This window comes from Aethalodelphis obliquidens, unplaced genomic scaffold (assembly GCF_003676395.1).
Source record: "Aethalodelphis obliquidens isolate GAN/ISIS:26980383/991018 unplaced genomic scaffold, ASM367639v1 scaffold9, whole genome shotgun sequence".
Lineage (NCBI taxonomy): Eukaryota > Metazoa > Chordata > Mammalia > Artiodactyla > Delphinidae > Aethalodelphis > Aethalodelphis obliquidens.
The window spans coordinates 52,298,873-52,318,481 of record NW_020837953.1 but is presented as its reverse complement, the minus strand read 5'-3'; the positions used below and the strand labels follow the sequence as shown (position 1 = coordinate 52,318,481).

General features: G+C 63.3%; 2 protein-coding genes across 4 annotated transcripts; both read left to right on the top strand.

The window, feature by feature from the left end:
• The first annotated feature begins 1,233 nt into the window (after positions 1 to 1,233).
• On the top strand, positions 1,234 to 3,718 carry TMEM278 (transmembrane protein 278). Its single transcript, XM_027108320.1, is given in 2 exon segments — positions 1,234 to 2,474; positions 3,494 to 3,718. Coding segments are annotated over 2 exon segments (501 nt in total). The 5' UTR covers positions 1,234 to 2,198.
• A 6,838-nt stretch (positions 3,719 to 10,556) lies between these two features.
• On the top strand, positions 10,557 to 15,798 carry VWA1 (von Willebrand factor A domain containing 1). Of its 3 annotated transcripts, none has more exons than XM_027110530.1 (4): positions 10,557 to 10,710; positions 11,793 to 12,350; positions 14,016 to 14,294; positions 14,403 to 15,798. In XM_027110530.1, exons 1-4 carry the CDS (start codon positions 10,644 to 10,646, stop codon positions 14,738 to 14,740), a joined length of 1,242 nt encoding a protein of 413 aa, XP_026966331.1. In that variant the 5' UTR covers positions 10,557 to 10,643; the 3' UTR covers positions 14,741 to 15,798. The 3 variants fall into 3 exon arrangements, 2 of the variants coding, with proteins under 2 accessions (XP_026966331.1, XP_026966332.1); XM_027110531.1 differs by having other exon boundaries at positions 14,016 to 14,278; positions 14,403 to 14,581; XR_003433480.1 differs by lacking the exon at positions 14,403 to 15,798 and having other exon boundaries at positions 12,188 to 12,350; positions 14,016 to 14,128.
• Positions 15,799 to 19,609: the final 3,811 nt, after the last annotated feature.

The window sequence follows — 19,609 nt, the reverse complement described above, 5'->3', positions numbered from 1 at the left end:
CTGAGAGGCCCCGTCCCACTCCCCAGCCACACGGGTCCCACCCTGTATGCCACGGTCACTCCTCCTCTAGAATGAGAGCTTCGTGAGAGCATGTCGCACAGGCCAGCAGATTCGTCCCGTAAGGAGCAAGGTGTTCTGGGTGGATGCAGACAGTTTACTGGTTAAGCAGCCGGCAAAGGCCAGAAAAGCAAGGGTGTCAGCCCTCTGCACTCTGTCCCCACAGGATGACCCAGGAAGACGCTGAAAGGAGCAGGGCCAGATGACAGGGGCACGAGGACACGGGGTGGGAGGGGACCCCGTTGCTGAGGAGCAGCCTCTGTGCTGCAGCCGCGCCCTGGGGGCCCCGTGCACCGTCCTGTACCTCAGAGCCACGGAAGCTAGAAACTGCTTCCTGGTGGCCTCCCCACAGGCAGAAGGCAGTGAGAGTGGGCCGTGGGGCCTGTCCCCCCGGCTTCTGCCATGGCCTGGGCACTGCAGCTTGCTCAGTGACCTGCAAAGAGCTGTCCCGCTACAGGCAGAGGCCTCTGTTGGCCTCCCTCCGCGTTGAATCCACAGGCATCCATCGTGCCTGGCGCACAGCGGGAGCTCAACGGAGTGCTTGTTGAGTGAGTGAATGAATGAGTGGAGGACCTGGGGGAGAGGGTGGGGCTTAGAAAGGAGATGAGTCCAATACACTTGCTGTCTGAACTCTCTTTTTTACCCCAACTTCACTATCAGAATAAATAAACAGCTACCGTGAAATCTTCACACGCGTGTGCCAGTGCAAGCAGTTCAATTGCACACATGCTGGGCAGCAGGGCTTGGCGTGTATTGCAGGGGGCCTCAGCAGCTGTCCTGGCCGGCGTGTCTCCAACCGCGTCCCTTGAACAAGCTGTGCATGTCGCTGTCATCGTCCCACATCCCTACGTGTCTGAGGGGTGCTGGTGAGCTTGAGAGGCCTGGAAAACGTTGGAAGAAAAGTTGGAAGGGATGAGGTGGACTGTAGGGGGAGGGAAAGAGAAACATCGCATCTGGTGCCACCCGGCCTCCTTCATCCAGCTCCCAGACAACGTACTCAGTGGTTTAAGTGTCAGCTAGTAATGTCAGTGGTGTTTATTTATTTGTTATTATTTTTCAAATAACTTTATTTATTGATTTATTTTGGCTGCACCGGTTCTTAGTTGCAGCATGTGGGATCTTTAGTTGAGGCATGCAGGCTTCTTAGTTGCAGCATGTGAACTCTTAGTTGTGGCATGCATGCAGGAGCTAGTTCCCCGACCAGGGATCAAACCCAGGCCCCCTGCATTGGGAGCACAGAGGCTTACCCACTGGACCACTAGGGAAGTCCCTGTAAGTGGTGTTTAAAACACTGTATGTCGTGCACGGAAACCCTGGGAGGCTGTTAGGTGCTAAGAGTATTTTGGTAATATTTGGAGAAATTAGTTGGGGTTTTCAGAGGGGCTGGGAATGCTTCCTCCCTGCTTACTTGAAATCACAGAATACACACTCCCCCTGTTTTCAGGATGGATTGGATTCTGACACAAAGGATACCTGTAATGGTAGCTGCCATTATTGAGCACCTACTGTGTGCTGAGTTCCACATTAAGCATTTCACATACGTTACCCACGTGCCCTCTCAACAGCCCTGCAGTGTGGGCACCCAGCATCTTCTGGGGCTGTTCTGATGCTGAGAGGGGCCAGGTTTGGGGATGAGGGAACCAGAGGGGGCGAGGTCAGATGTTGACCTTCCCGTGGCAGCTACGGATGGGGCAGTTGCCAGAGTTGAGACTGATGAAATGAAACCATTGTTGCAGGGTCTGGAAGTGGGGAGAGGGCGGGACCTGGGGTGAGGACGGCCCAGTGCTGAGCTCTCAGGACAGCTGTGCAGGCTCCGACCAGAGCACGCAGGGGCTGGCGGGGGAGACTGGGCAGGGCTGGAGCTGTAGTAACCTGGCAGAGAGAGGGTCAGCCTGGCAGCGAGGACCTGAGGCTCAGGTGTGACCCTGGAGAGACTGATGGTCAGGGCCGGACCTACCTGGACCAGGGCCCTGCCCTCCAGCTGAGTCCACTATCTGGTTGCTGGGGTCTGGGTGGAGGTCTGACCTGGCAACCTAGGGTTAAAAGGTTGCTAATCTGACCTGGGCGGGGGGCGGAGGATGGGCATCAGTCCTGCCACGTGACCACCACTGTGAGCCCACCAGGCCCACTGCCAAGAGAGCATGAGTGAGCAGGAGAGGGAGACAGAGGAGGAGGAGGGAGGAGGCGCTTCAGACACAGCACCCATGCTGCCCCGAAGGCTTCCTGACCGCCAGGCCTCAGACCTGATGTCCCCAGGGTGGGCAGGCCTGGCTGCCCAAGGCCTGGGGGTCCTGCTGCTGCCGGGTCGGGCCCTGGCTGGGCTCGTGCTCCACCTGCTGCTGCCCGCAGCCGTGTTCCTGCTGCTGCTGCTGCCCGCAGCCACCACTGTGTACCTGGGATTCCTGTGCCACTCAAGGGTGAGCTGCGCCGTCCACGGGTGCGGGGCTGAGGGACTGTCTGGGGTCCTCGGGGAGTGCAGGTCCCTGGAGGCACGTGTGCCCCTCCCTGAAGAGCTCCTTCTCCTGCCAAGCCCCCCCACCCCACTGGCCACAGCAAAAGAAGGGCTTTTGTTTGCCACCCAAGGGGAAGGCTCTCTCCCCTCCCCTGAGGCCTCTCAGCCTTGTACCAGGAGCTGCCAGGGCCTGGACAGCTGGGCAGGGTGGGAAGAGGAGGAGGGTTCCAGGAAGAGAAGATAAAGATATTGTCAGATTTAACCAGTCCACAGTCCCCATCTTCCCAGCCTCCCCCAACACACAGCCCCCCTGAAGACCCCTCCTCCCCTGGGATGGGTTTCCCCACGTATGGAAGGGGTTATGGCTTGGTCTGGGATAGGGAGGGTATAGGCAGATGGGCCCCTTTCCGCCCATCTGGGGAAGGGGGGGCCAGGGGAAGGGGGCCGAACGCTGGGCCGCAGTAGACAAGGTGGCGCCAGATGGCAACACCCCAGGGTAGGGCCTCGGGGTCAGCTGCCAACTTAGGAAAGGGCCATGGGAGAGCAGAGAGAGCTATTCTCTGAGCCTCCCCTCAAGGGGCTCCTACTCGGGCCATTTACCGCCTGGGTCTCCATCTCCCATCCTCGGCTGAGAAATGCCTGCCTCACAGCCAGCCCCAGCCCCCCCACCCACCCCCGACACCGGCTCTGCCAGACCTCAGGCCCCGCTGTCTCCTCTCCCGGCCCCGCCCCGGTCCCCCGGCTCTCAGGCCCCGCCCCAATCCCTCTGCGTCCCCCCGGCCCCGCCCCGGAATTGAGGCCCCGCCCTCTCCCGGTCCTTTTGTCACCAGGCCCCGCCCCGGTCCATCTGCACCGGCTCCCCCCCCGCCCCCGGCCAACTCACAGCCGAAGCGGGGCTTAGCTCCCGCCCCGTCCACCTGCTGCCAGGCCCCGTCTCGGAACTGAGGCCCCACAGCCCCGCCTGACCGTCCGCCCCGCCCTCAGGTCCACCCGGCGCCCCGCCCTGCGTGCCGCGCGCTGCTGTCCGACCGCGGCTCCGCAGCGCTCATCGTGTCGGGATTCCTCTCGCTGCCTCCGCTGCTGGTGCTCGCCTCGGCCGCCCGCTCCCGCCTGGCCCGACGCCTCCGCTCGCTGCTGCCACCCCCGACCTGGAGTCCCGGACCCTGCCGCCACCCCGACGGGGAGGAGCAGCTCTAAGCCTGGGTGTGATCCCAGAGGCCTCTCCAAATCCCGGAGGCCCCCGAACTCCCCCCGTGTCCCCCATCGCTGGCTCCAGGCTGGTGAGCTCAGGGTCTGCGTCCAGGTCCCGGCCGTGAAATCCCGTGCGTGCCGCGCGGCCCCGTGCGCAGTGCTCCGAGGGGCCGCGAGGTGGCACCGGACTCCTCCGGACCGGGACGGCCCTTCCCCACCCTCACCGGCCTCCGCAGTCCCCGCAGCAGCCGAGGGGCTGGGACGCCCCCAGAGAACAGGGAGATGGCTCTCGGAGAAGGGGCGCGTGGCCAGGCTCGGAGAGAGGCGGCCTTCCTGGCTTCTGCCACTGTGGCTGTCCTGGGCTCCTGTGCCCCGACAACGGGCAGTCCCTGCGGGCCCCCTGTCTGGTCCGGCAGCGGCCTCCAGCGAGTCCCAGAGGTGGGGAGACTTCCACGCTCCACGGTTCCAGAACTTCAGCGGCCAGAGCGCTAGGTCATGCAGGGCTCAGCCCGAGACCAGGGTCAGCGTTTAGAGTGAGGGCTCTGTCTGTTCTCTCTGGATAATTTTAAGATCTCTTTCGTCTTTTGCTTTCTGTGCTTTTAAGCATGTTTGTGGTTGTGGTTATGTTCTTATTTATCCCCTTGGTACACACGGTGTGTCCCGTTTCTACAGATTCACATCTTTCAGCAGTTCTGGAGAATTCTCAACCATTATTTCTTCAATTCTGTCTCATTCATTCTCCACATTTTTTCCTGGGAAACACCTATTACGTGAATGCTTCCCATTGTGCTTTCACCACTCATGTCAGTTCAACTCTCTTCTGTGTTTTCCATCTCCTTGTCTCCCAGTGCTGCGTTCTGGGCAATTTCCTCATCTCCCTCTTTGAGTTCACTAAGCACTAGCTGAGTCTAATCTGCTGATTATCACATCCATTTAACTTAAATTATTATGTCGCCCTATCTAAAAGTTATACTACTCACTTCTTATTCAAATCTGATGATTTTGATGATCTCTTGGTGCATATGCTCGTGATTTGGGTTCCAGCTTCGACTTCTGGAACGTTTCACACATAGTTGTTTCTTTTTTTTTTCTTTTAATTATTTATTTTTTGGCAGTGCCCTGCGGCATGCGACATCTTAGCTCCCCAACCAGGGATCAAACCCTCACCCCCTGCATTGGGAGCGTGGAGTCTTAACCGCTGGACCGCCAGGGAAGCCACACACATAGTTATTTTACAGACTGTACCTAACAACTGCACTCCCTTTGCCTTTGGGGGCCTAGATCTGTTATTTGTTGCTTCTGCTGACTCAGAAACAGCATAATGTTTCTTTGAATGTTTGTACTTGTTAAGCATCAGCGCACCTGTGAACATTCTGAGGCCACGTCCCTCCACAGAGGATGCCCTTGTGAGCCGTGACCAACCTGGGCCCCCGTTAGGGTCCTGGTTAGTACCCCGCTGTGCAGGGCACCCCCACTGTGGCCCTGATGCACTGTGGCTCCATCTCTGCGTTCAGGGGATTCTCTGCTTTCCCATTTGTTTCCGTTCATCATCCTGGGTTTCTGTTCCCTATTCTTCTGTTTATTTATACACTTCTTTCTAGCGTTTCCTGGAGGGGAGGGGGCTTGGAAGATATCTACTGCCTTGTAAGCCCAGCAGTGTATTAAAAATGTGTTTGTTGTGGGCTTCCCTGGTGGTGCAATGGTTGAGAGTCCGCCTGCCGATGCAGGGGACACGGGTTCGTGCCCCGGTCCGGGAAGATCCCACACGCCGCGGAGCGGCTGGGCCCGTGAGCCATGGCCGCTGAGCCTGCGTGTCCGGAGCCTGCGCTCCGCAACGGGAGAGGCCACAACAGTGAGAGGCCCGCATACCACAAAAAAAAAAAAAAAAAAAGTTTGTTGTAATTCGTCCAGAATCTAGTAATAGCTGGAAGGCCCTGGAAAGGATCTAGCGCACCATGTGGCCAGCAGGGCTCCACCTGTGACCAGGAGGTCAGGGCCCAGACGTGCCCAAGGATCAGCGCTCAGGGCTCACTCGTGGCTTGAACAGGGCCCGAAATGGGGCTGATTCAGGTCCAGCAGGAGTCCTTGGGGTTTTCCTATTGTCTGTGGCCGGTCAGATGGGGGCCCGGCTGGCTGCCCCGTGCCCGAGGAGAGCTTCCCCGGTCTGAAGCCGCCTTCCTTCCCCTCCCGTCTAGGGTTGGGCAAGCTCTGGCCAGGCGTCAGAGGACTCTCCTGAGGATCCGCCTGGCCCTGGAGTCATCAAAACAACAGCTGGGCCTGGTGGGGGCGGGGAGGCCACCATGGGGAGCTCAGCTGCTGAGCCCACTGGTTCCTAAGGTGTGTCCCGGCTTCCCAGGCCTGCCCAAGCCCCACGTGGCCTCCAGCTGGCCCCGGGGACAGTCTGCCTCAGCTCCAGCTCTTCCCACCCACTCACAAAAGGAATACTTGTGGGAGGCTGTGGAAGGTTGACAGAGGAGCCTAGGGGTCTGCTGTAGGGGGCCAGCCATCAGGGAGGACGGTAAAGTGGAGGGTAGAGGCCCTGAGCTACTGGGTGGGTCAGAGGTGACCTCCACTTCGGGCAAAAAATTCTCTTTCTGCAAGTACCCAGGCCCCTGCCCCAAAAGAGCGTGCCTGGCCATGCGCGTGCCTGTGTGTGTGTGTGCGCGCGTGTGCATCGTGTGTGGGTGTACATGTGTGTGCATGTGAGGGCGTGCCTGCATCCCCTCTGTCTGCCGGCCCTCACACACCTGGGGGGGGCACTGTCCAGACCCCACAGGTGTAGAGTCTGGGCTTCGCAAGGTTCCCTGATCTGCCCAAGGCCACTTATTGATTCACAAAGCATTTCCTAGCAGCCCAGGTGTCTGCAGGCACACTCTGAGTGGTGAGCAGCTAGGCAGGGCTAGGAGAGCTGGCCCGTTCTGTCCCCATGGTCTGTACCCCAGGTGTGAGCCCGGCCCCACCCAGGCATGTGGGCCAGGCAAGGGGTGCTGGGCAGAAACTGAGCTGTGCTGGGTGGGCTGGGGAGGAACAGGCAGAGCCAGCCCTGTGCTGACTCTGGGGACTGAGGCCCCTCCCCTTGCCCCATGGTCCCACCCCCACCCCGGGGACTCCCCCCAACCAAGGTGCTGACACAGTTCTGTCCCTCCCTGCTCTCTCTTTCCCTATGTAAGCCTGCCTGAACCCTGCTTGGGGCTAGGACAGGGCATGAGGGTCACCTCCCTGTTACAGAAGGTTCCAGCACAGGGAACCCAAACTAGGGAGGGGTCCCCCCTCGGGAAGGGCACCACTATTCAGTTCCCTGCACAGGCTGAAAACCAGGAGCACCTGCTGCCTGCCTGCCTTTCTGCCTCCCAGCTGTGCCCTTGGGCCTCTACTTCTTCGAGGCCTGGCATCAGTCCCCATCCTGCCCCTAGGCCCTCGCCTCCCCCATGAAGCCTGCCCCTGCCCTTTATGCCTCCCAGGCATCCTTGCTGCCCTCACATACACTGGCAGGCCCCCACCCCAGGGCTCTGGTACTTCCTCTAGCTCCTGCCCCCTGGTCTGACACGACCCCACCCTCCAAGGGGAAGATAAGTAGACATACATCTTTGCAAACTCACCGCTCCCCATCCTCGTTCTAGCCCGGCAGGGCTGGGAGGACAGGGGCTCTGCCCAGTGCCTGCACGTCCCCAGTGCAGAGCCTATTGTGTGGCTGGGCCCAGCACACAGATAACTGATGAATGCAGATGGGGTGGCACCCACCCCCGTACCCAGGCTGCCCACCCCATCAGCTGTCTTCCCTGCCACCCTGGGTGTTGTTGGCTGAAGGACTGGGCAGGGGTCGTCTCTGGGGCCGCAAGGGGCAGGCCCAGGCCCCTAGGGAACGAGACGATGGGACCACCAGACCCCCAGGACTAGCCCTCAGGCCCTGGCACGTCCCTGACCACAAACAGGCAAGTCGAGCCTAGAAGAATGTGTGGGTGGGTGTCGGCCGGGGCCTCTGGGCCCTGCCGCTCTCGGCCACCCCTTCCCTCTGCTCCTGTGACTGTTGCGTGCAGTCAGGGGGCCTCGGGCTCGCCCACGCTACCCTCCAGGCCCACAGCAGCCGACCCCCACTTCTGGTTTCTGTGTTCCCAGCTGTGTGTGTGTGGGTGCCTGTGTAAGATACAACTGACACGAAAACCAGCATCACAGGCATCTCTGCGGGGCAGGGTGGAGCCGAGCCACTCTGCCTCTCGGACTCTCAGCTGGGGTCAGGGGTGGGGTCAGAGGCCCCGGGAGCTGCCCTTTTCCCAGGGGTCAACATGACCACAGTGAGCTGGGGACAAAAGGCCCTTCTTCTCTGCAGAGGCCTGGACGGTGTGGAGGAGGGCGCGTTCCTGCAGACCAGCGGGGAGCAGGGGCGGTGCCTTGGAGAGCAAACGTTGTCCCTGGGTTTTGTGGAGCCCTGTCCACCTGCCTGTGAACCGACAGGCAGGGTGCGCCAGCTCTGGGAAGTGATGCTTGGGGACTCCCGGACTGGGCCAAGGCCACAGGCTGCTCCCTCCTCCTGGTCCCCAGAACACAGGGCCAGGCAGGGGCTGGCCCCAGGGGAGGGAGGGGGCTGGGGCCAGGGCCGGATGTGTGCAGGACGCCTCCGTCCTTCTCTGCTCCCCCTGCCCCCAGGCCTGTCTTGCTTCAGAAAGGATGTTTCCCGGTCATTATATTTGTGCTTCCTCTGGCGTCTGTCTCAAGCCCAGCCCTGGCCCTGACCACTACACCCCTGGCTGACCCCTGTGTTCTCTGGGGACCCTCCATCTGCCCATGTCTCACCTCGGGGGGGGGGGGAAGGGGACCCCCCGTGATGCTGGCAGCAGGGGGGGGTGTGGCCGGCTGAGCCACAGAGCAGATCAGGGGACTGAGGGGGGCAGAGCTGACCTGGTGGGGGTGGGGTGGTCTCAGTTTGCAGGGGTCAGGCCAGAGCTCAGCACGAGCATCAGGTGGCCAAGGCAGGTGGCCGAGCTTGGCCAAGGCTAGGGAGAGGCCCTGGCTGACCACTCCCAAGGCCAGGCCCCCGTCCCTTCTCCCTCTGACGGAGAGGCTGGAGGGAGGAGGACGCCTGCTTCCTCGAGGGCTTGAGTCATGGCCAAGAAGAGTGGCTCAGTTTTTCCAGAAGGCCCCGTCAGCCCAGCAGCACAGCCGAGGTGTGACAGTGGGCCCACCGCTGGGCAGGAGTGGGGACCCACAGGGCAGATCCGGTGCTGCCCGCTCCCTGCTGGTGGGTGCCCATCGAGCTAGAACAGGAGCCAGGCCGTGTGGGCCGTCTGCACCTGGGTCAGCTCCCCGCGGGGCCCCTGGCTCTCCTCCAGCTGCCTCCGCTCACAGTCCCACCTCCGCAGCAGCCCTGCTCAGCCTCGAGTGCCGGAGGGCTGGGGGCCAGGCACGGTCCCTCTGGGTGGTACACCCTGAACTTTGGGGGTTCGAGCCCATTGCCGCCCCCCCCGGGGCCCAGGCGGAAGCACCAGGCAGTTTCTGGTCCCAGCCGAGGCCTGAGGTCTGTGGAGCTGAGCCAGCCCCAGCACTGCCAAGATTCCCGGCGGGGGGGTGGGGGGTGGGACGGCGGGGACACAGTTCTTGCTTGTTCCTGCCCCAGCTCCTCAGGCTTAGCTGAGCTGCTTCCTTTTTTAGGCAAAGTCAGAGCTCCAGTCTGTCTCCCAGCCTGGCGTCTCACCTGCCAGAGGGAGGAAGGAAAACCATTGAGTCCCATCCGTCCTCCCTGCTGGGCATCCTCCTGGGGAGGGGGGAAAGGGAGGGGACATCCTGGCAGAGATGGCCCTGCCTCCTCCCCGTGGGGGACCTGTGCCCCCCACCCAGCTGCACAGAGAGGAGTGGCTGGGAGAAGGCGGGGGTGACCCCACAGGAAGGCATCTTAGGAGGGAGGGGGGCAGGGCTCTCCTGGACCTCACTCCTGCCCACGGGACACTGCCCCATCTTGCCTAAGGGCAAGGAATCTGCCCTGGGGGCACTGAGTGTCCCTCAGGATGTCCCCTGCAGCCAACCACCTCTGCTCTGGTCTAGCCAGGATCCCAGATGCGCGCCTCCTGGTCACAGTGGAGGGTTTCCCCAATGGGCTGCTTGGGGGGTTCTGTCCTCAGTCCTGGAGTTTGGCCTCAGCCCTGGGCCCCTCATTGGGCAGGGCCCATGGGGACAGCGGTATGCCCAGCATGATCACACTGGACAGGCCTGAACCAGCCATCCTCAGCTCCTATGCCTCTTCCTCTAAGAAGCCAGGTGAGGTGTCCCCCCGGAAGCTCCCCTTGAAGGTCTCAGGCTTCTTTCCTCTCCCGACGCCCTGTCTCCTTTCTAAGTTCCACCCTCCTAATCTCTGTTGGTCATTCCTTGGAGGAACATGTCACAGCTCCCATACACCTGCCCCTCCCCAGTCTCTGTGGCCAGAGCCTGGGACTTGTTGGGGGGACGTTGTTTTTGGTGTCACCCACACACTCTCATACCCCCTGGGGCTCTCTTGGGCTTGGCTTCAGGGACTCCCAACACTGCGGAGCCAAGGGCAGAGGGCCTAGGGATGACCCAGCTTGGAGGCTCCCTGCTCGGCTCCTGGCTGGGGGCTGGGGGCAGGGGGTAGGGGACAGGGCTGACTCCAAGGCCTTACAGCCGGAAAGAGAGACCGCAGCGTCTGTGTGTGCGTGCCGCCCGCGTGTGCCTCGGCGGCATCCCGGTGAGTGCCGCGTGTCGCCCCACGTTTGGGCCCTTTGTGCGCGCGCCTCCCCGGAGCCGGTGCTCCTCCGCACGCGGGGTAGCGCGCGCGCCAGGGCGAGACCTCGGGGCGGGGCCGCGGTGGGCGGGGGCTCCCGGGGGCGGGCTCCGGGGGCGGGGCCCGGGTCCGACCCGCTCGGCCGCGCGCCCCGCAGCTCAGGAGCGAGCGAGCCACGAGCGGAGGCAGAGCGTGGCCGTCCCGTCGCGCGCGATGCTGCCCTGGACGGTGCTCGGCCTGGCCCTGAGCCTGCGGCTGGCGCGGAGCGGCGCGGAGCGTGGTGAGTGCGGCGGGCGGCCAGGCCGGACTCAGGTCCCAGCGCCCCGCCCCCCCCCACCATGTCCGCACCGAGCCACGCTCTCCTTCCGCGGCTGTAGGGCGGGGGCAGCTGGCAGGGGACCACACCCACCTGCGGCGCGGGCCCTGCCGGCAACTCCGCGGGATCTTGGGGCCTGGACGGGGAGGGGGAGGGGCCTGTCGGGGAGGCTTGTCCCTGCCTCAGTTTCCCTTTCCTTGGAGTGACCATTAATAGAGGGATGGTGAGAGGGTTGGCGTCGCCCCACTGGGTTGGGGGAAACTGAGGCCGCAAGGCCGGGACCAGAACCGAGACACCCCAGGCCGCTGTCTGCTCATGACACAGTGGCGAAGGGCCCCATTTGCCCCCCGGGGTGCCGGGAGGAAGGGGGAGGCCTTGGAGGGGCATATAGGGCCCTCGGGCTGCTGCAGCAGGTAACCTGCTTCCTGGGTCCAGGTGGAGCAGAGGATGGGGGCCAGGGGAGGGGTGACATCATCTGTAAGTGGGGTCAGGACTCCGGGCTGTGGGAGGGGCTGCAGTCAGCGCTCTGTTCCCCCCATGCCTCCACCTCTGCCCCCCACACGCCTCCACCTCTGTCCCCAGTCTCCCCAGCTGCCTCTGTGCCCCCACCGCACGCCCCACCGGTTGCTTTACCTGGAGGCTGAGCGGTGTAGGCTGCTTCTTGAAAGCCAAGCCCATCCACCCACCACGCCTGGGGGCTGGGCTGGGTCCAGCCTGCGCAGAGTCTGCTGAAGACAGGGAGGGTGTGGGGGCTTGGAGGGGTCAGCTCTCCTTTGCAGACAAGACAGGAGCCCAGGGGGTGCCCCAGGCATGCGGCCAGGATGCAGAGTTGGAACTGCTGAGAGTGTGGACCCCTCTTGGCTTAGGGCCCCTCTCCCCCGGGTGCCACCCCAGGACGTTTGGGGTGTGGCTGAGCAGGCTTTCAGGGCTTTCTTGGGTGAGGGCAAGCGCCAGCTTAGGGAAGGCTCAGGCCCTGGGGGTTCTGACCTGGGTGTGCGGCTGTCTGGGGGCCACGACCTGGGGCTGAACCCTTCCCTCTCCCCCAGGCCCCCCGGCATCTGCCCCCCAGGGGGACCTGCTGTTTCTGTTGGACAGCTCGGCCAGCGTGTCTCATTATGAGTTTTCCCGAGTTCGGGAGTTTTTGGGGCGGCTGGCGGCCCTGCTGCCCCTGGGCCCTGGGGCCCTGCGTGCCAGCCTGGTGCACGTGGGCAGTCGGCCGCACACCGAGTTCCCCTTCGGCCAGCACAGCTCAGGCTCGGCCATCCAGGACGCCATACGCGCTGCAGCCCAGCGCATGGGTGACACCAACACTGGCCTGGCGCTGGCATATGCCAAGGAGCAGCTGTTTGCCAAGGCGGCGGGGGCCCGGCCGGGGGTGCCCAAGGTGCTGGTGTGGGTGACAGACGGCGGCTCCAGCGACCCCGTGGGGCCCCCCATGCAGGAGCTGAAGGACCTGGGCGTCACCGTCTTCGTCGTCAGCACTGGCCGCGGCAACCTCCTGGAGCTGTCGGCCGCCGCCTCGGCCCCCGCTGAGAAGCATCTGCACTTTGTGGATGTGGATGACCTGCACATCATCACCCAGGCGCTGAGGGGCTCCATTCTTGGTAGGTGGGAGGAGGCGGAGCCCGGGGAGCCCCAGCGGGGAACTCAGGAAGAGGGCCAGGTGAGCCTCCAGGAGGACCTCACATGCCTGGAGCAGAGGCCAGGGCTGCAGGGACAGGGGTGCACACACGGCTTCTCCAGGGACACACTCCAGCCGTTCACCCCAGGTGCCCCCCAACCTGGGCTGAGGCGGGACAGAGGGGCAGGCTTGAGTAAACACCTCCAGGTGGGGCTCTCTGCTGGAGAGTGGGGGACTTGGTGTGGGCTGAGGGACTCAGGTGCTGCATCTGGTGGAATGTGTCTACCTGGAGAGGAAGTGTAGGAGGTTCCAAGCCTGGAGACTCTGCAGAGGGGCCCACCAAGCCTGGAGGGAGGGGGAGGGCCAGGTCAGGAAGGGCCGAGACTGCCCCCCAAGAGCTAGGGGCGAGGGCAGCCGCGGAGGGGTTGGAGTGGGACTGCACTGCAGGCGGTTGTGGGGATTGCTGGAGAGGAGGCCGGACCTTGGAGGGCCCGCTGTGGGGGCTAGCAGCTCCCCTCCGAGTTTCTTGTGGAACGCCCTGACCCAGCTAAACCTGGTGGGAGAGGGAGCTGGTGTTGAATGGCCTGGCCACTGGCAAGGTTGGCTGTAGCCACTGAAAAATGCCAACGACCCCAGCGTCCTCCCAAGTCTCCACCTGTGGTTAATCGTCCATCTGAAACTGGAAGGGGTTGAACTGTGGGTTGGAGGGAGGTAGAGTGTCCTTCCGAAGATTTACTCCAGGACACCTGGCCCTGGTGGCCCCTGGATCAACCACTGTGGCTGAGCCTGGAGGCGACAGCAGGAGAAAGGGCAAGCAGCTGGACAGGAAAAACCCAAGGCTGCAGGGCAGTGAGGCAGTAGGGCGGGGGCTCCTGGGAGTGGGGGCAGGGTCTGAGTGTGGGGGATGGGCGAGGGACGTGCCAGCCGGGCAGCTGCACACCCAGCATTAAAGAAGGCAGCATGGGGTCCCGAAGGGCTTAACCCTGTCCCGACATTTATCAGCTTCACCCCCCCTGCACCGTCACTCAGACGGCCCTGTGGTGCTCGGCATCAAAGCCCAGGAGTAACACACGTTTGGGGGTCCCACCCTGGAGTGCTCCCAACACACTCTCCTGGGGACTGGACGCCGGCAGCACCCGAAACTCCAGGTCCAGCTGCTCCTGGGGTTGTCACATCTCTCCTGCACCTCGGGGCATTCTCCAGTGGCTCCCCGTCTCTTGGCTGTACCGTGGGCCCCGTTTTCCTTGACTGTTCGGAGCTGAGCTGACCCCGGACTCTGTGCTGGTCACTCAGGCTGGATGGGGGGCTGGTCCTCTGTTCTCTGACATCGTGACATCAGTTTGGATCCTGCCACCTTTGAGGGGCCCTTGTCCAGGCCACTGGACTGGGTGGGAGGTGGCTGCTATACCTCCGCACTGGTTTGAGCCTGGAGCTGAGGCCAGGAGGGAAGCTCCTGACGGGGCAAAGTAGGGGGCTGGCTGCACTTATGTCCTTCTGCGGATCCTTAGCATCTGGTGGGTGTGGCCGGGGCTGGCCTGGCGCCCCGCGCCCTGCTCCCCGCCTCTGGGTGTCTTCCGGGAGTCAACAGTCAGTGCCCCAGGGTCCGCTGCGAGGAGGCATCTCTGTTCTCTGCCCTGTCCCCCCGCAGACGCGATGTGGCCGCATCAGCTCCGTGCCTCCGAGGTCACGTCCAGCGGCTTCCGTCTGGCCTGGCCGCCCCTACTGACCGCCGACTCGGGCTACTACCTTTTGGAGCTGGCGACCAGCGCCGAGCCGGGAACGGCGCGCCGCCAGCAGCTGCCAGGGAACGCCACGGGCTGGGCCTGGGCCGGCCTGGACCCTGACACGGACTACGACGTGGCGCTGGTGCCGGAGTCCAACGTGCGGCTCCTGAGGCCACAGCACCTGCGGGTGCGCACTCTGCCGGGTGAGGCGGGACGCGGGGCCGGGCGGGCTGGGGGTGCCGGCGCGGCCGGGCAGGGCGCGGGGCCGGGCGGCGCGGCCCCCTCCCAGCTCACAGGCACTTCCCCCGCAGAGGAGACCGGGCCGGAGCGCATCGTCATCTCGCACGCCAGGCCGCGCAGCCTGCGCGTGAGCTGGGCCCCGGCGCTGGGCCCGGCCGCCGCGCTCGGCTACCACGTTCAGGTCGGGCCCCTGCGGGGTGGCGCGGCGCAGATCTTGGAGGTGCCCGCGGGCCGGAACAGCACCACGCTGCAGGGCCTGGCGCCGGGCACCGCCTACCTGGTGACCGTGACGGCGGCCTTCCGCTCCGGCCGCGAGAGGGCGCTGTCGGCCAAGGCCTGCACGCCCGATGGCGAGCGCAGCCGCGCCCCGCGCCCCCAGTCGCCGGGCGCTGGGGGCCGGGAGCCGTGAGCAGGCCGCGCCCGAGCACCCGAGGGCGCCCTTTTCCCGAGCTCGGTGGGTCTTGCCCCAGGGGTGGGATGCTGGCCGGCCTTTGTCCCGCGGGACCCCCACGCAAGAGGGCGCCCTGCTCCGGCGTCGGCCCTCCAGGACGCGGCCTCGCCTGACCCTCCGCGGCAGCTCTGGCAGCGGCGCGTGCCCTCGCGACTCCCTCCCCTGCCCGGCCCAGAGCTTGGGCAGGATTTAGCGGGGAGATAGACAAGGAGTCAGGGTCCCGTTGAGAACGTGAGGCCCGAGATGGCTCTGGGCCCAGGACCACAGGGCGCCGGGGCGGCCGGGCCTCACACTTGTATTAAGGGCCGCACCCTCTGGTGGCAAAGGCTAGCATTTGTTTGAAGGAGCTTGGTCTCCGAGGCATCTCCGAGTCCCCTCCAGCCACTCAGGTCCTGGATGGGAAAGGAAGGAGGTGGCTCTGGCCAGGTCCTCAGAGGCTTCCTGGAGGGCGCAGGGTCTGGGAAAGGGGAGGGGAAGTGCTGAGAGTTGATCGTGTGGTCAGCAGCTGGGTGGCTGGAGGGACAGTCTTCACCGGCATGCTCAGCCGGCTTGGGGGAAGTGCTTGCTGGGAACAGTGGCCCTTCCTGCCTACCCAGGACCCCACTGGGCCCAGCCACAGCCACTGGGACGCAGATGGCGCCTTTTGGGAGGAATGGGACAGGAGCTTGGCATTTGGGACCCTGGAGACGGGCGAGCTTGTTCTTGCCGGACCCCAAGGCTGGAACTTGCAGGGAGCTTTCCCTGCTTCTGGCTGGAGGGCCTCCGGGCAGGGGCAGGGACAAGCAAGGTTCCCCTGGGTGCTGCACCCCAGCCATTCTCTGCAGGGCCTTCTGACCCCACCTCCTGTCACTGCTCTTATCCTGGGGCCACCAGGCAAGTCCCAAGGGCAGGCAGTGCTGCGCTCCCTCAGCCCCACCCCGCACCTCCTCCTCCGCCTGCGCTGACTCAGTGCTCACTTTGCCTCTTCCCCACTAACACCCCAGACTTTAAAATACAGTAAATCAGATGTAAACTTAGTCCTGCAGTCTCCTGAGAGTGTATTCCTTGTCAAAACACGCCAGCCCCATAAAAGGTTGCAAGTTAAAAAAAACGTCTTGGGTGGAGGACGGTTGGTACCCCGGCTGGTGCTGGAGAAGAGGAGGGCGGAGCCTCCCCCTCCCAGTGCTGGAACTCAGGCCACTGTGCCCCCCGCGGCCGCCCTGTGCATCTCCTCTTCAGAGAGCGCAGGCCCCGTTTCTGAGGGCATTGCTGGGACCTGGGCCTGATCCATCCCTGATGGGCAGAATTCCCCCTGTGGAGGCCTGCATCCCCCACTCCAATCCCCTGGGTGCTCGCGGGTCACAGCCCACTGGGCACCCAGAGAGGCACCCCCTTTCACGCTGCGCCCCTGAGCCCAGCTTGCAGCGCACCGTGCGGGCGGCAGGAGAAAAAGCAGGAGGTGCTGGCGGAGCGTTTCCTAGTGGCTCAGTCACGCTAAAGACAAGTTGAGCTGTGAGCCCCTGCCCCCCAAACATGCCTCCAACCCCGAGAGGAGGCAGAGCAGCTGGAAGACGCACGCCCCCACCCCCTGGAAGAGGCTCCAGCCTCGCCTCCTCTCTGCTGGACGCTGAGGCCCAGAGAGAGGAGCCCCAAATCTACCTCCAGGCCAAGGAACGCCCCTCCTGGAAGCCCTTGTCTCGGAAGTGCCGCCCTTGCATCATCCCAGGCAGTTCTTAAAGGTCGTGGAGTCTGGGCCACGTCTGGAAAGAGTCTCCCGGAAACAGCTTTGTCCCGGTCTCCACCCCTTCCCTCTACATCCCCTGACTCGCAGGCCCTGGCTCCGTGGTCCACTCTGGGTCTGGGGCCCAGGCTGAGGCCTGCAGGGACTTACACGTGCCACTTCCTAAGGCAACTATGAGCTTCTGGAAGCACGTGAAAGTCAGAAAGGGCCGTGCAAGAGTTTATGATCCACATGGCAGCCCAGGTCCATGCAGCAGGAGTGGGCCAGGCAGGGGAGGATCCTGCTGCTTCTAGGGGACCCCAAAGGGAGGCTCCTCTGGTGATGCTGGGCGGGCACAGTTCTCACACTCACGAAGGTTGCTGCTGCTTCCTAACTTGAAGAGGAGAAGCTAAGGATTTCCCCAAGGCTGCATGTCACACTCATCCTGTGTGGGCTCTTCCCTGCAGCCCAGGGCTTGCCCGACGGCAGGAAGCTGCGAGGGCCAGGTAATGGACAAAGGCTGTCTGTGAGAAGGCCAGATGGCTGCTGGGTCTGGATCAGGCCTCTGGAGGTGGGTGTCCAGAAGTGGGTGGTGCAGCCACTGGTAGCTCCCTGGAGCACCAGCTGTTACCATGGCGACAGAAAGAAATGGTGTCGGGCTGCTGTGTGAGACGTGTGTCCTCACAGCCTCCTGCTGTGGTGAGGGGGCAGCTCAGGAAGCTTGAGGCTGACAGCTGTGTGTCTGTGCTTTTCTTCTGGGATGAAAAATTTTCTTCCAACATCCATTAAAAAAAAATGCCAGTGGAAGTCATAGCTCCCCCTAGAGGTGAGTGTGGTGAGGAGGGGTCCCCGGGAGACCCTCCCCCGCAGGTCCCAGTCCTTGGGTGGGAGGTGGAGAGGGCAGGGTGTGCTTCTGGCTGCCGGCCACTGGCAGGGGACTCCCAGGCCGGAGCCCTTCTTGGGAAGGGAGAGGGCTGAGGTCTCCCAGGCAGGGGCAGGGTGGGGCAGGCGGGAACCCTGTTCACTGACATGTTCTCACCAGGAGTTAAAACTCCTGCCACTCATTGCTTATGTTTCAGAAGTGTCTGTGAATGCACCCATGACAATCATATCGTCCTAGCCACAGACACTAAAGCCTCGCAGGAAGGACAGGCCCCCGTGCCCACCAGGTGTGTGCACAAGCACAGGGAGAGCAGTGGGTGGCCAGCGGCTTGCCTGAGCCCCTGACCATAGTGTCCACGGGAGCGGAGGCCACAACCACCCGGCTCTGGTGCCGCACGTGGGGTGCACAGCACTTACTAGGGGAGGGGGTGAGAGCCACGAGCTTCTCAACTTGCTGTGGGCCTGGGGTCCTGGCCAGCTCCCAGTCCTGCTTTTTCGCCAGGGCCAGCCCCTACTGGACGTGAGGGCACTGGAGGCCGGTCCCAAAGGTGCCACTCCCAGCCCCTCCCAGACGACCCCGGGGCTCCATCAGTGCCACAGGGCTTGAGCGACTTGCTTCCAAGGTCTGTCCAGACTATGCAGCTGACCCTGCTCTTCTCCTGGGAAGGCAGAGGTCCCAGCTCAGCCCTTCAAGGGGCAGGCCAACGCTCACGGCATGTCTCCTGTCCTCAGGGTGGTGGCCAGGCAGCTGAGCCCCTGTGCTGAGGGTCCCCCCACCTCGCGTGCCTCTGGGGATGGCCTGGCTGTGCTGGCCTTCTGCTGGGTGGGCCTGTCGGTCCAGCTGGTGGGGAGGTGCGGTGCGGCTCCAGGGGGGAGGAGAGAGCCGCCTGCTCGCCAAGAGCAAACACAATGCGGGGAAAATGAGGCCCTGAGGGCTCCGTGCTCCCTCCCCTCTAGCCTCTTCACCCTGGAGCCAGGAGGGGAGGGGCTGCAGGGGCCCTAGGAGAGGGCTTCGGTGGGTAGGGTGGGGACCAGCAGCCGGAGGCCCTGCCCTGGGGGCTCGGGCCCAGGGGGACCAGGCCGAGCCAGCAGCTTTTCTTTTGGCTGGACTGGGGCGCATGAGCTGGGGCTCCAGAGACTGGAACCAGCAGGTCCTTTTGGAGCCTGAAGAGAGAATGGGAGCGGAAGGGCCCCAGCTGGGTGAGGGAGAGAGATCAGCCCCTGAAGGCCCAACTGTCCTAGGAGAGCAAGACCGAAGAGTGATGCTGGGGGGCTCCAGACTCAAGTGGAGAGGCTTCTGTCCCTGGGAGACACTGGGCAGCTTGGGCAGCTGGCGCTGCAGCTTCAGTGCTGGGAAGTCCTGGGGCCTGACGGAAGGCCCCAGCTCCCCAAGGGTCTGGCCAGATGCAGGGGACTCAGGAACCACACCTGCTGCCCAGGCTCTGGGGGCAGAGTCCTCTGCACTGGGCCTGGGTGGGGACCACTCTGCTCCTGCTGGCCTGGGCTCTCGGGGGCAGCTGTGTCCCCTCACCCTGGGCTCAAGGTCAGGCTGGAGGCCAAGCTGTCCACTTGCACCTTTAACTTCTGCAGTCTCTCCTCCAGGTCTTCAAAGCTTGAGGACTCCTTCAGAGAAAAAAAAATGTCCTGTGGGGAGGGGGGATGTTGGGGGAATCCCGTCAGCAAAACAGCGCAGCATGGGCGGCTGAGAACCCCACGTTTGTCAATTAAACATGAACACGGGGCTTCCCTGGTGGCGCAGTGGTTGAGAGTCCGCCTGCCGATGCAGGGGACGCGGATTCGTGCCCCGGTCCGGGAAGATCCCACATGCCATGGAGCGGCTGGGCCCGTGAGCCATGGCCGCTGAGCCTGCACGTCCGGAGCCTGTGCTCTGAAACGGGAGAGGCCACAACAGTGAGAGGCCCGCGTACCGCAAAAAAAAAAAAAAAAGAACAAAACATGAACACGTCAGGTAGAAAGCATCATCCTAATTCCCTTGTATTAACTTAGTGTCTTTAGGAAAGCGGTGTCTGTCCTGCCTAGTGGCTTCCACCTAAGACTTTAAGTGACAAACACAAGCGGACCGGACATTCTGTGGGCCCATTGGAAACCGGAAAGTGTGAGCAGCACCGCTGTGACGAGGGAACCCGGAAGGAACCCCTCCATCAAAGGGGGGGCGGTGCAAGCACCTAAATCTTAAGATTTCTGTTTTTTAAGCCAAGTTAAACGAAACTGACTTTTTTGTGAAA

Coding starts and splice junctions, on each gene's coding strand:
- VWA1 (XM_027110530.1), top strand. CDS start 10,644: ATGCTGCCCTGGACGGTGCTCGGCCTGGCCCTGAGCCTGCGGCTGGCG. Junction 12,351..14,015: donor GCTGAGGGGCTCCATTCTTG/GTAGGTGGGAGG, acceptor GTCCCCCCGCAG/ACGCGATGTGGCCGCATCAG. Junction 14,295..14,402: donor GCGGGTGCGCACTCTGCCGG/GTGAGGCGGGAC, acceptor CTTCCCCCGCAG/AGGAGACCGGGCCGGAGCGC.